A 12,988-nucleotide genomic window follows, 5' to 3' on the forward strand; every position below is an offset into this window, starting at 1 on the left:
GTTAGGTGACACTCTTCATGGCCAATGAGATGAGCGATCGATGATAGAATTATCCTGTGCTGTGTAAATCGAGGAACGCATGTATTTTTAGGGCTTCAAGTTTACTAGCCAAATCGGCCAAATATTTCCTGTTCAGAATTAACCGAGTTGTTTATCAGAGTTTATGCCCTGTCCCTTCCAGCACCCGCGATAAGTCCTTGAAACGCACAGGTTTGGTCATATACATATCAACACCACTGGCGAACGCTTCTTGCTGTGCGTTCGCCGATACTAATCCCGTCAGTGCAATAATCTTACTGGGTCTTAAACGCCGCGTTCCTTCCAGCTCGCGAATGCGTCGAGTTGACTCGAGGCCATCCATGACAGGCATGGAAATGTCCATGAGAATATGAGTAAAAGACTCGGGATTTTCTGAGAATATCTCAAAGGCTTCGAGGCCATTTGTTGCGGTTCGGAACTTGTACTTCAGCTTCATCATAAACGAAACAAGGATCTGGAACGAGGTCAATGTAATGCAATCCATGATATCGAATCCCATGCTTACTTGTAGGTTGATTTTATTATCATCCACGAGAAGAAATACGTCTCTGGCTTGATCAGCAGCGCTCGCACCAAGTTCCGATGTGCTTGACAAGTTGTCTGTGTTTTTCTGGCCCAGGGATGCCGTGGAAAGCCCAAAGTCTTGCACGGATACAAGATGTGGCTCGGAAGGTTGAGATGGCAGCAGAACGACTTCTGGAGTCCACCCTGACATCGAGGGAAATTCGACCCCCGGGGTATAGTCTGGGGTGGCCAAGGGGTTGATGTATATGTTCTGCGGAATATCGGACGGTTGTGAGGGTACCAAATCAGAAGCTTTTGCATCATTGTACCTTCCCAGAGCAAGAACCATTGCGTTTGCCAGTTTTCGAGGTCCGATGCTATGATCGTCAGTCCACATACTTATAGATAGGTCTATGAATGCTTACGGTTGAGAAATGAATTCGTAGATCCTCCCTGAACTCGCCTGTCCAAACTTCATGGACAGGTTCTGAGCTGTGAACACGCTGCGGCATACAACTACCACCGGTAAGTGAATAGAGTCTCTGTCCGTTGTTGTTTCTGACACATCACCCAAAGATGTATCAGCACGGACAATGATATCGGGTCGAATGTCAGTCGACCCTTGTTCAATTACCTCCAGATGGAGCCATTCGCAACAGACGGTTTTCACCACGTCCAGCTCGACCGGCGAGATGAAACTAGCAATCCCAGGACAGTCAGGCTCCGTTCTCAAACCGCAAAGTGAGACTCGGAGTCCTCTCAGAGCCGCAACATTCGCTGCAAACGGTGAGTCACGCATGTCCAGGTTCAGTGGAGTTTTCAAGGGTATGGAGATGGTGACGGAGGTTCCACATCCCAGTTGGCTTTCGATGTGGACGGTTCCGCCCAGGCCCTGTACAATCTGCGACACAAGACTGAGTCCAATTCCAGTACCTTGACTCAATGGATCCTCCTGGGTGAAAGGTTTGAATGCGCGATGTTGCAGGAACTCTTGGGTGATGCCTTTCCCTGAGTCCGAGACATTTAACACGACCTGGGTATAGGGTTTTCTCCTTTTCGCTTGGCGTTGCTCTTGCTTGAGGCTCACTCTGATAAATCCATATTTGGTATATTTTAGGGAATTACCAAGAAGATTCATGAGGACACGACGAATGGCGCCTGCCTCGACGCGGCAGATCCATGACACATGCGGGTCAATCTCAAGGTAAATGGGTACGGGTTGATGCACTGCTGTGGGTGAAGTATCCGAATTTGGTGATACGAAACGTTCTGCTGACCAGACAGAATCAGATCTTCCCTGTATTCGAGTGTTTTGACCGTTGAGACTTTCATGTCTGGTCAAGGAAGCCGGCAGGGCTTGGGAGATATGGCCAGTAAAGATGCTCTCAGCCGTTTCCTCCACTAAGGCATCTAGATTCATCGTCGAAGAAAGCGCAGTGAGTTGAGACTGGAAGGATTGATACTTGTCCATCCCATCGGTACGCCTTTGCGCAGGTGATCCGCGACGATCTCTGGCACCACCTCTGACAAGCCTGCTAATTTTGGTGTAGTCCAAGAGGTGATCTATGACATCCAGAAGCGTTCGACCGCAGGCATCCATCGTCTGCAGCAGTCCTCCTTGGAACGCATCGAGGTCGGTGTCTTGAAGTAACTCAACTGCAGCCACTATCCCATGCAAGGGTGACCGAAGTTCATGGCTCAAAGACCCCAGCAGATCGCTTTTGGCACGCTCAGAGTTTGAGGTGTTTACACGATCAACTTCGGCCATAATGGTTGTAGAAAAAGCGCGAAGGTAGCTGATTTCACCCTGACTAGTGAAAAGTCGAGCAGGTGCCTTAGTCCAAATGAATGATCCAGCAAACCATCGTTCCCTGCGTGCGTCCCATAAAGGAACCAAGGCTACACTCCTGGCACCGGGAAACATTGATAACATCAACTCATCCTCATTCTTGCGGGAATATGGATTGGAGGCCTTCGACCCTGGTGATGCAACGGTGACCGTCTCCGACGAGCCAGTAGTGCTCAGTCGACGTGCGGGTTGGTCCTGATCGTCATCGGTCGACTGTAAAGTAGCGCCATCTTCGTCGAAGTTGAATACCTTGCCCATCGAATAGCGTTTTAGAAGTGCCCTGAGAAACTTCTCCGGTACCCGGACATCGGGCGAGCTTGGTGAAGTGCAGTCGATGCTGGAGTCGGTGCTTGTAGAATAGCCCAAGACATTGCAAGCTTTCAAGTCGTCTTCTGATTCTTGGCCAAGATCATCTTCTGATCTTGGTGGACTCCTGGATGAGCTGGATGACCTCCGTGAATGGACATCCACATCTGATACAAGACCGCCATAAGAGAAGACACTCGCGTCCAGAAATAGAACTCCTTCCACTTCGATAGACTCCCTGATAATATTGGCTGCTCTGCTGAAGATAACCTTCACCTCTTTGAGTTGGGGTTCTTCCGAGGGAGCAATGGTACTAATCGTTCGAGCTGAACTTGTCGAATGTACCGTGAAGGTGGCCGAGTCTCCTGGTCCGCTCTTGTGATTCGGCAACGCCTGGACGCTGGTTTGCTCTTCTGTACGAGACACTGGCTGAAGAGGAATCGGCGCAGGCCGCTGACTCTGTTCAAGGTCGTCATTATGTCCAGCCTTATCATCATTATCATCTCTCTGCCTGATGGATTGCTGCTGCATGTTGAGATCTCCTTCGCTTCCATTGTTCCGAAACGAGCCGGAGTTTGCGCCAAGTTCCCAGCCAGACATCGTCGTCTTTCCTTCTACAAAACTTCCAAGGCCTCGAACCACTAAGCGAATAGGCGTTAGTCACCGAACTATAACTTGATGAAGAGCTGCTGTGTACAATGGAGCCACAGTGCCTAGACTGGTGGGAAGAACAAAGATTTAGATATCTATGCAAAACGAACTTACTTCGCTCACTTCGCCGGAAGCTGGGAGCTGACTCTTTGAGCTCAAAGTAGCCTGTTATGATTCGAGACAGTTCCCGCAAACAATCTAGTTGGCTCTCGTCAAGCCCCGCCCGAGGTTGGTCGTCCAAGACAGCGAGAACGCCCACATTCACTCCATTGCGAGACTTCAGAGGTACGCCAGCATAGAACCGAATGTATGGTGTTCCTAGAACGTAGGAGTTGTCGGAGAATCTAGCATCTGCTGCAAGATCCGGCACAACTGAAACGTCAAGTTTTGCACCGGTATGTTCCCATTTGCCATCGTTTGAGATGAGTACGTGTTCACATATCCCAAGGCCTCTAGGTGTTACCATACCGTCAAGCCAAATCTCGTCATTCCGGAGGCATGAGCCAAGGACAGAGTCATTGGTGGATTCGGCGACAACATACTGGTTCCTTCGGTCGAATAGAGAAACGCGACAACGTTTCGCATCCAGTTTTAGAGCACCAAGTTGAGCAAATGCATTCAATGCAGGATCTGATAGCACTGCTGGAAAGGCGGCATAGGTATCATTCGAAACGTTACAGGACGACGATGAATTCAGGTGCGAGCGCACATGGACGAATCTACATTGTTAGGCACCGCACTTTTGTAGAGTATCGAATCGCCAAGTGGCTGGTGAAGGCAGACGGACACACAAAGGCAAAAGAAAAGAAAGTGTTAAATGCCAGAAACGCTATGCCGTTATTTTGGTAAGGCAGACAGTTGAGATATAATCGAAAAGGTGTACCTACAATTCGGGAGCGATCCGAGATACCTCCTTCTCGCGCATGGCCTCCATCTTCCGATTCATTGTCGTCGCCGTGGTGGCACATACGCTGGCGTTGAATATTCGTGTGTTTTATCTTTGCGGGCTCTGCTCTACCCTGGCTCTCAAAGCCTCCGTCAAGTTGAGAGCCCGGCACAGATGTTGACTTGCTGGAATTTCTAGGTTTCGTCGTCTCAATCGTCAATCGTCAATCGTCATGTCGATTAGTAGGATTCGGTACCGAAGGCAAAGAACTCGATCGTATCTTGTCGTCGACAGCCCACATTCTAGGTGGGCTTCGCTTCGTTTGGAGGGGTGCCCGTGTTCCCGCGATCGGAGTAGGGCGGTAGTGACTGTTGAGAGCTGTCCACGGCCAGACCAGGAGGCTGTTTCCCAGTCACTGAACCAGGTGACGGCTTTTGTTTTTCGCTCAATGCCGGTCAAGACAGAGAGTCCGCCCACGGGCGACAGAGAAACAGCCCCCTCGTGGGCAGGCGGATCAGTTGTACATGGCAATGTGAAATGCCCATGGGCCATGCAAGTGGGCAATGGGTATGGCTAAGAAGAGTCTGGACCTGCGGGGCCTGCCAATGCGTCCCTCCGCTCGAAAACAAGTCATACTCGACAAGGCGACCATGTGCTCTGGGTGACGGGAATCTTATGGACTGGTCAAGCGAGATGTAGGGGCCAACCCGCATCGAACCGTTGACCCCAGGCTTCTCTGGGCAAGCCTGGGCTACAAGACCCGGGATAGGCCCGCCTAGGCCTTCTACGGGCCTAAAACCAGAAGGCGGCAGTACCACTGATTGGCCACCTCCTTCGGAGTCCAGCCCGCCTGGACTGGCGCTGCCATTGGCTGCAATGGTGCGGCAGCTTCGTCCGCAGAGCGTTGAATCTCAGTTGAGCACATTACGGAGCAGGTCTACATAGCTTGGGCGTGATAAGTTAATGCTAACCAGCCTCCAGCCGGTCCCTCGCAACCCTCTCGATGTCTAGCGTCAAATCGCTCCCACATATAAGTTGGCAGTCCGCCCGACAGCCAGAACCGCATTCAGCACCTCCTGACTCGGCTGCGGTGGCAATTAGAGTTCCTGCCTTTCGAACCTAGCAAACCCCACGCAAGCCTATTGCCGGCTACATCAAGTTCCGTCCAGGTAGGAGTAGCCAATGGTTGGCGAAGGATGGCACCAAGGTTGTCGTCAAGATGCTGCCAACGATCCACGGACAATTGGCGTTGTACCCTTGTCGAGGCGATATGGACACTAGTTGCAAATTACTGCTCATTGCGTGATGGCTGTGTGGCAGTTGCCGGCCACCCCACCTTATCGTAGTCTCAGACAGTGCTAGTTCTCCACAATTCAACCCTCCCTTCTACATCACTCTTTGTCCTTCGTTTGTGTGTGTCCGAATCCCCGCTACATGGCCTTCCAGACAAGCCTTTCCAAGCTCCGGAACTAGCTAACTACGCCTATAACTGGTACCTGAAGTAGGGGTTTTCCTTATCGGTAAGATCTTGGAAAGCTAGTTTGGCTCGCTCGACCTCGTCCGTCTTGTTCAGCAACTCCTTCTTCTTGTTCTCGTGCCTCAATACAAAGTACAGTGCAACAGCAGCAGTTATTGTAATGCAATAACTGGGTAGTCGAGTTAGTTTGGCTCATGCAGTGGGAGGTTAGGTAACATACCAGATAATGAGCCCAGTCCACAGTTCAGGGTAATGTAATGGTTTTGTTTGCGACTTAATCAGCTGGGGCCCGATGATGTTCCCTGTCGGATGTTTAGCTCCTACTCGGACAGATTCTACTTCTTTTCCAAAATGCTACTCACCCACGCAATAAGCCACGAATATTGTCGCTGACGTAAAGCTCTTCTTCGTATGCCCTGCGACGTTGGACATCCCAATGGTAATGATAAGACTGACGACGCCACCAAAAGTGCCGGTGATGGAATATCCCACGACTGGTGCAGCGGCGTGATAGGACCATTCGCTTTTCCAAATAAGAGCACAGCCTGCAATGACGGGAAGGCAACAGACGATTAGCATGAAGATGCGAATATTTGGAAATCGCGAGCCCAGCCAGCCCGTAAGTAAGATGGCGATCAAGCAGAGGCCACCAAGTGGAAACTGGAAAACGATGGATTCCAATGTGCTCCATCCAAAAGTCTGGTTCAACGTTAGTACATGATGGCTCAGCAAGTACGAACGTCAAGACCGAGACATAACCACCGGGGGGGACTTACAGACACGATCAAGGGGCCGAAACCTGACACAGCTCCGTTGACGGTGTATGCAGACGCCATCATAATAGCAATGAGCCATATTTTAATATCAAGAAGGGCTTCTTTGAGCTGTGCACCCTTGAACTGGGTGCATCGAATCCCCGTTTGGCCGTGTCTTAACCGCTCGACCGCCGCAAACCTCTCTTCCTTGGTCAAGAACCAGGCCGAAACTGGAGAGCTGGGGACAGCGAAGCAAAACAGGCCGAACAGGAAAGTAAGGGCACCCGCAAGCAGATAGATGTACTGCCAACGATGGAGGCCACCGCCGGTGATCTGAGCAAAGCCGTAGTTCAACGCACCACCAATGATGGTCCACCAGCCGGTAGAGGAGAACCACCAACTCTGCCGCAAAGACTGCTCCTGCTGAGTATAGTACCCAGAGATTATCGTCATGAAGCCTGTCGGGATGATACTCTCGATGAATCCCAGGAAGAAGCGCTGTACGTAAAGCCCCTGATAGGATGTAACGGCAGCCGTCAGCAGACACACCAGGGCCCAAATACAGACGACCACTCCAAGAGTCCGGCCTACTTCAAAGCGTTGCAGGGCGTAAGACATTGGATATAGGCCCGCCAGCATGCCGAAGTAGAATAATGAGGTCGCCCACGAGAGACGAGAAGTATCAACGCTGGCTGGGTTATGCGCATCCGGAATACTTAGGTGTAAATCGGTGGTCATACCGAAGAGAACTGCTGAGCCCAGTATAGCCTATACGTAAACTTTCTATTAGAACGGGTCCAATCACGTGTGGATCCTACATCAAAGCATACCTTGTCATAGTATACGAGGCCATACTTGTGAGAAGTCAGTTACGCACCCAAACCATATGTTTTCTTGTTGGACACTTGAAGACTTACACCCACGGTCATCGCTGGGATCAAAAACCAATCAATCTTCCGCACAGCACGCGCAGACACTACGGGGTCGACGGGATGGACCTCCTCGCCTACCATGGCGATCGCCACATCCTTTCCCGCGGTGGCATGGGTCTCCTGCGGGTGGTCCGCCTGAAGCGCGGTGGCAGCGGTCATCTCGACTCTTGTCTTTGCTAGCTCGAAGGTTCTGCAAAAAGCAATTGCAGTGAAAGGATGAGTAAGGAGGAACTACCTTATGGCATGGTTCTGCGGCAATTTCTCGAATGCAGAATGCCAACTTGCTAGATTTTTACCTTTTTTTCCCCATTCATGTCGCTACGGGGAAGCTAAGCTGAAATGACTAACTAGCATCCTGCACGTCGGTCCCTTCGGGTGCCTTATAGGCTAGGCGTCCTGCTAGGTCGCAACTGATCGGCTTCAAACGGCTTTCAATTGGCGTCTCCTCGCGTAGGGCTGTTGCGGACCACTTGTTTGGGGACGGGCTTGGACGTGACCCTGGACGGACTAAATCAGACTGTACATGAAGACCCAAAAAGTTCTGCAGGTTTCCGACAAAAGGCGCGTTGCGCCATTCTCGAATCGGCGCTGCTGTACTGACGCTAAACCACCACCGCCTTGGTTCGACAACGACCCCAAAGCGGGGCGATCCGGAGCTCACTTCTCGGCAACGCATAGCTACCGTTGCCGTCAGTTCGTAGCTTCAGCCTGACTTGTAAGACATTCCGGGCGTCAGGTGATGGTGTGGCATTGGTTAGCATTTCCGGAATCGCATACTTAGCGTTATTCCATGTACGGCGAGAATGGAAATAGGTACATACACTTTGAAGGGGACAACCATGCGTTGACACAGAATGCGAAAGCGGCCGAAACAATGCTGCTTGACTTTATTGCTGGCCGTGCACGCATTTGTGCAGAAGAGCAGGAGGTACAGAACATTGCTTAACAGGAGCTGAACAGGAGCTCATCAAGATGCGAAGAGAGTCGAGTTGGAAGAGAAAGGAGGGGATCTTCGGGCACCGGAGAGTGTGTCGTAAGCTGCCAGCTGCATCACCGACGCAAGATGTTCGTCATACAAGGCATGGGAGAAAACCCCACCAAAACTGATTGTTAAGGGACCAGACCGTTTCGTTGGTTATGTACACTAGATGGTTCTAACTATATACAGTATTGACTATTTCCAGAGAAACTCTATCTTGTGCCGTCTTTCGATTCCGATTGCACATTACACTGTCAGAGTGTAGTTGACCGAGTTTCCGGGTACTCTGGGGTAGAATTCGAACGTGAACGTTGTCGTGACTCCACCTGAGATAACTTGGGCGACCGTTGCAGCCATAAGCTTCACAGATGCGCCGTCACGGTCCCACTGGCCGCTATATGTCTGTTGATTCGGGTTAGCCATTTGAGCCGCCACCGTGATATACAGCAATGATACTTACTCCGCGTGCTTGCTGCAGAGGTCCCAAGTACTGGGTCCAGTCATCAAACAGATAAACCCCGTCATTGCGAAGCATCTTGACTGCAGCGAGTTTATACAGGCCCTTCCAAGTGATCGGGATGATAAGATCAGATCCAGCTTGAGCCTTGGATGTTGTCGAGCCCAGTACTGGTACATCCCATTGCACAACCTCTACAGTAGCATCAGCTCCGGCGGAGAATGACACGGTGAGGTTGGTTTTGCTACCCGGCGCTGCTGTGGCCGACAGGTACTTTGAGAGGAATGCTGATTTCACGGTCACGTCACCACCAGAAACAGAGTAGTCTTTCGACGAGCTAAGAACTGTTCCGTCCGTGGCACGAATAGATTTGACTGTGTTTCCATTCAGAAGAAACTTGACAACCTGGTCTGTGACTGCAGCTCCGACTTTGTGGAAGATATAGGCCGAACTGGACTGCGAGGTTGCTGAGCCATCAGTCGTGGAATCCGAGAGACTGTTTGATACCCCCTTAACTGCATTCTTGAGTATATCGAGAAGCTGAGGATCTCTCCATGTGTGTGTGCTACGGTCTAGGTAGCCGTCGCCATTATCCCAAACAATCAAGGAGGTGTCGTATTTCTTGGCCGTGCGTGCAAAGAAGTCGATGTACTTGCGCCTTGCGGCCGGCTCAAGTAACATGCCAGCTTCAGCCTCCCCAATCACCAGAGGAAGGTCGGTAAAATTGCCGCGGATGTTCGCAATGTCAGCTTCCAGGGTGGCCTTATCGGCATCGGAGCCCCATATCGTCTTTCCCCTGTCCTATGTTTAGTTGAAGAAGGCTAAATGTTTTTCACTTCAACTTACCAAGCTTGGAAGATGAAGTCATCTGAGAGTTCATTAGTAACCGTTCAACCTGGCAATTGAAAGAACTTACAAGGGCTGTAGTAGTGGTACTGTAGTGCCAGATACTGTTTTGCCTTGTAGTTACCTGTCGGCAGTTTGAACCACTCTGAAGTTTTGATGCTGTCCATGCTACCACCGGCCAACGTGACGACACGTGCAGCGTTCTGTCCACCAGACTCAGCAAGTGCTTTTAGAAACAGCTCGTTGAGTTTGTTCAACTCCGCGCCGTCTGCTGCTGTGTTGGCGGGAGGCTCATTGATAGGCTCAAGAGCAAGCTTAGGCGATTTGCACGCAAGAGTCTGGCCAATCTGCACCCAAGTTCTATAGAACTTTTCCTCGATCATGGTCAAGTTCGCACCAGACGCTGAAACATCGGCCCACTCCCAGGAATCTGGAACATCCGGTCAAAGGTCGATTCATTGCAGAAATTTCATAGATACACCTTACCATGGTGAACGTTTGTAATCACATAGAGCCCGCTTGATAGGGCCATGTCAACAACCTTGGAAACTCTCTGAAGCCAAGTGGAATTGATTGTCCAGTCTGGCGAACTTCCAGTGAAGTGATGGGTATAGGTAACTTGAACGGTAAGCCTGGCTCCCTCCATTTGAAAGGTATTCTCGTTAGTCTTACCTGGGATTCTAACACTGTTGAAGCCAGCCTTCTTCACGTCGTCAAATGTAGCCTGGACGACAGCCGGGTTGTTCCATGACCCTTCATCAGGAATCGCATCAAGCGTATTGCCAAGGTTCCATCCGGGGTTGATAGCGGCATTGTAGTCCTTAGCGGTGATAGGAGTCCAGACATCTAGACAAGCCGCAGCTCTGGGAGTTGCCGCAGCAGATGCACCCCTAGCAGTGTTTAGTGAGTCTTCAATTGATCATTCCCAATTCCAATAGTCTGTATACAACCCTGTCTTGGCCAACTATCGTGAACAACACCTACAAAATACTGGTAGCCGTCAGTGTGGCGACTTTGAGCCACGCAGTTAGCGAGGGGCTTCGAAAAGACGACATGTCGAAGGCCGCACTGCCACAGAGGAGGCAGACGTGCTGGTGTTGGCTGTTGGCGGCAACACTTTAACAATACTTATACGTCGCAATGCAAAGGAAACTCTTAGAACGAGCGTCGCTACGTACTGCGCTTGTCGGATGTTTAAGGAGATAACTTCATTTAAGAACTCCGCAGCTATCTGCGAGGCTTTACATCAATCCAGGTACACGGTGGCATCAGATATATTGGGCGTAGCCCTGTCCGGATGTAGGCCCAGCAAATGTTTTGTCCTTCCGCATTTCCGAATTGGGTAAGGACTTGTAGCCCCCGGTGTGCCACAGCTGGAGAGCAATTCGTGGAGTTGCGGTACGGATTTGGAGAAATTGGCGACCGGCCTCTTGAGTGGCATTTCCGACTCGGAGATTACAGTGGTTTCTTTTCAAGCCCGGGAACCAAGTGAGCTCTGCAGTACACTTGGACGCGATGGGTGGCATCAAAGCCCAGAAGAATGGCCTCGTGCTGGGCAGGCTGGGCTGTCCCGGTTTTCAGAAGCTGCCAGGCCCACCAGCTACGTCGGTATGCACATGTTGCAAGTTGAGAGGAGCGTTGAGACCCCGGATCACGCCAGTGCCGCGTATGGCCGGGCGCTCCACCAGCCGACGACTTGGCCCAGCTATGACGCACAGGCCAGTTCTGCCAGTAACGATGAGAGACGGCTGAGGTACGTAGCGTGAGAGGTTCTTCGCCATCTCAAGAATGGGCCAACGCGCCAAAATGCACGAAGTCGCAGTAGGATTCGGAGACCCCCACTGAGGTGGAAGGAAGTCTTCTTTTCAGCTCAGGTGCTCCAGCGAACCAATCTCTGTCCCTGCCCGAGAAACTTCCGTAGGTGTTTGGTTCGATTCCGGGGAGGGATATGCGATTGGGGACCACGCAGCCCGTTGGGGGATGCTGTTATTAGAAACCACGCCGTCGTGCGAAGGAACGACCAGTTGTGGCTGGTGGCAAGCCGAGTGCGAAGGGGATATGTAGTTGCAAGTTAGCTCGGTGTCAGTGTGTATCCTTACTGTATCTTCTGTCGTTCTAGTGCAAGCTACTATGTTTAGGTCTTCCAGCTAGCAGATTCTTGCTGTATATCGCTAGGCCGCTATTTAGGTTTCAGTGCGTGCACGGTCGTGCAGCTTTGAACGGTCAATTGCGAATGCTGTATGTGAGATCAGGGCCTGATCCAAATATAGGGATGCAGATCGTGAAAATGCGAATTCGTTCGTCAGTAGGTGCTACAGACGTAGCAGGTCCATAGAGATTGAAATATATAAATATTGACTGTGTATGTTCCTATCAGGCATCCGAGATCATACCTCAATCAACACACACAACCCTGTCTCAAAAATATTTCCTGTTTCCTGCCCTCAGCTTATACACCTCGCCAAGCTTGATACCAAAGATGCCTTCTTTCAAGAATACTGTCACTGCCCTGGCTGCTCTGGCAGGCCTCTCTGCTGCGCTACCAGCATCGACGAGCCCTAATCCGGGAGACACAAAGAACCCTCGCGCTCTTGGAATCAACTGCCGAGGATCGGGCTTATGCCCTCTGGCTACGCTCGAGAACCACTCAGGTGTCAGAATCCTGCAATTGTGGCACGATATCCTCGCCGCCACCGATAAAGACCCCAATACAGTGTACAACAGCGGCGATCATATTGTGTGCGTTGGAACCACTGTCTCCGTCACGATAGGGGCCAGCGCCAGCGCTGAAGTGGAAGGTATTGGAGGAGAAGTCAGTCTTGAAAGCGAGGTCTCCATTGGGACTGGGGGCGTGTGTCTCTTCCCTCAGGGAGCGTCTTTGACCCTGTCACAGATCAGGGGGCTTGTAGATGCTTTGGGCAACCATGGCTGCGCAACTTGCGGCTCCGTTCCAATTCATTTCGTTGATCGAGGAAGCAATGACCCGTCCTCGGGGATCCTGACCTCCAACTACGTCAAGAACCCCTATTGTAAGTGTACCTACTTCTGCAATGTCTACAGGCGCTCACGTGTTTTAGGTGGTGGCAACTGCATTTCTAGCGTGGGGTCTAAGTAAACAAGATGGTGTCCACTTCGTTCGTATTGAGCTCGAGTTGTGTGGCTTGTGCAAGTGGCCGAGTGTGGTTTTGCGCTTTATTCTCCTTATTGTCATTTCTGCAGTGTCTAGATTTCAAATGATAACGCTCCTTTCACCCATACCATCACCCCCTCGCATTCTGCCGACCCTTATTATACGTCCTATGGGAGG

The 12,988-nt window shown here is 51.1% G+C and overlaps 4 protein-coding genes across 4 annotated transcripts; 1 reads left to right on the forward strand and 3 right to left on the reverse strand.

Annotated features, from left to right (window-relative positions):
- Positions 1-154: 154 nt before the first annotated feature.
- JN550_005328 (uncharacterized protein) lies at positions 155-4,295 on the reverse strand (the record flags this gene model as incomplete). Its single annotated transcript, XM_049316943.1, has 5 exons — positions 155-493; positions 545-920; positions 969-3,339; positions 3,464-4,068; positions 4,237-4,295. 5 exons carry the CDS (start codon positions 4,293-4,295, stop codon positions 155-157), a joined length of 3,750 nt encoding a protein of 1,249 aa, XP_049172744.1.
- A 1,423-nt stretch (positions 4,296-5,718) lies between these two features.
- Positions 5,719-7,558, reverse strand: JN550_005329 (uncharacterized protein; the record flags this gene model as incomplete). The annotated part of the gene is made up of 6 exons (XM_049316944.1): positions 5,719-5,881; positions 5,933-6,014; positions 6,075-6,411; positions 6,489-7,235; positions 7,298-7,321; positions 7,385-7,558. 6 exons carry the CDS (start codon positions 7,556-7,558, stop codon positions 5,719-5,721), a joined length of 1,527 nt encoding a protein of 508 aa, XP_049172745.1.
- A 1,066-nt stretch (positions 7,559-8,624) lies between these two features.
- On the reverse strand, positions 8,625-10,736 carry JN550_005330 (uncharacterized protein; the record flags this gene model as incomplete). The annotated part of the gene is made up of 6 exons (XM_049316945.1): positions 8,625-8,780; positions 8,839-9,631; positions 9,682-9,703; positions 9,752-10,111; positions 10,168-10,571; positions 10,666-10,736. 6 exons carry the CDS (start codon positions 10,734-10,736, stop codon positions 8,625-8,627), a joined length of 1,806 nt encoding a protein of 601 aa, XP_049172746.1.
- Positions 10,737-12,160: 1,424 nt separating this feature from the next.
- On the forward strand, positions 12,161-12,796 carry JN550_005331 (uncharacterized protein; the record flags this gene model as incomplete). Its single annotated transcript, XM_049316946.1, has 2 exons — positions 12,161-12,710; positions 12,759-12,796. 2 exons carry the CDS (start codon positions 12,161-12,163, stop codon positions 12,794-12,796), a joined length of 588 nt encoding a protein of 195 aa, XP_049172747.1.
- Between the last annotated feature and the right edge of the window lie 192 nt (positions 12,797-12,988).

The sequence above is a fragment of the Neoarthrinium moseri genome (assembly GCF_022829205.1).
Source record: "Neoarthrinium moseri strain CBS 164.80 chromosome Unknown scaffold16_Wmoseri_CBS_16480, whole genome shotgun sequence".
In the NCBI taxonomy this organism is placed as follows: domain Eukaryota; kingdom Fungi; phylum Ascomycota; class Sordariomycetes; order Amphisphaeriales; family Apiosporaceae; genus Neoarthrinium; species Neoarthrinium moseri.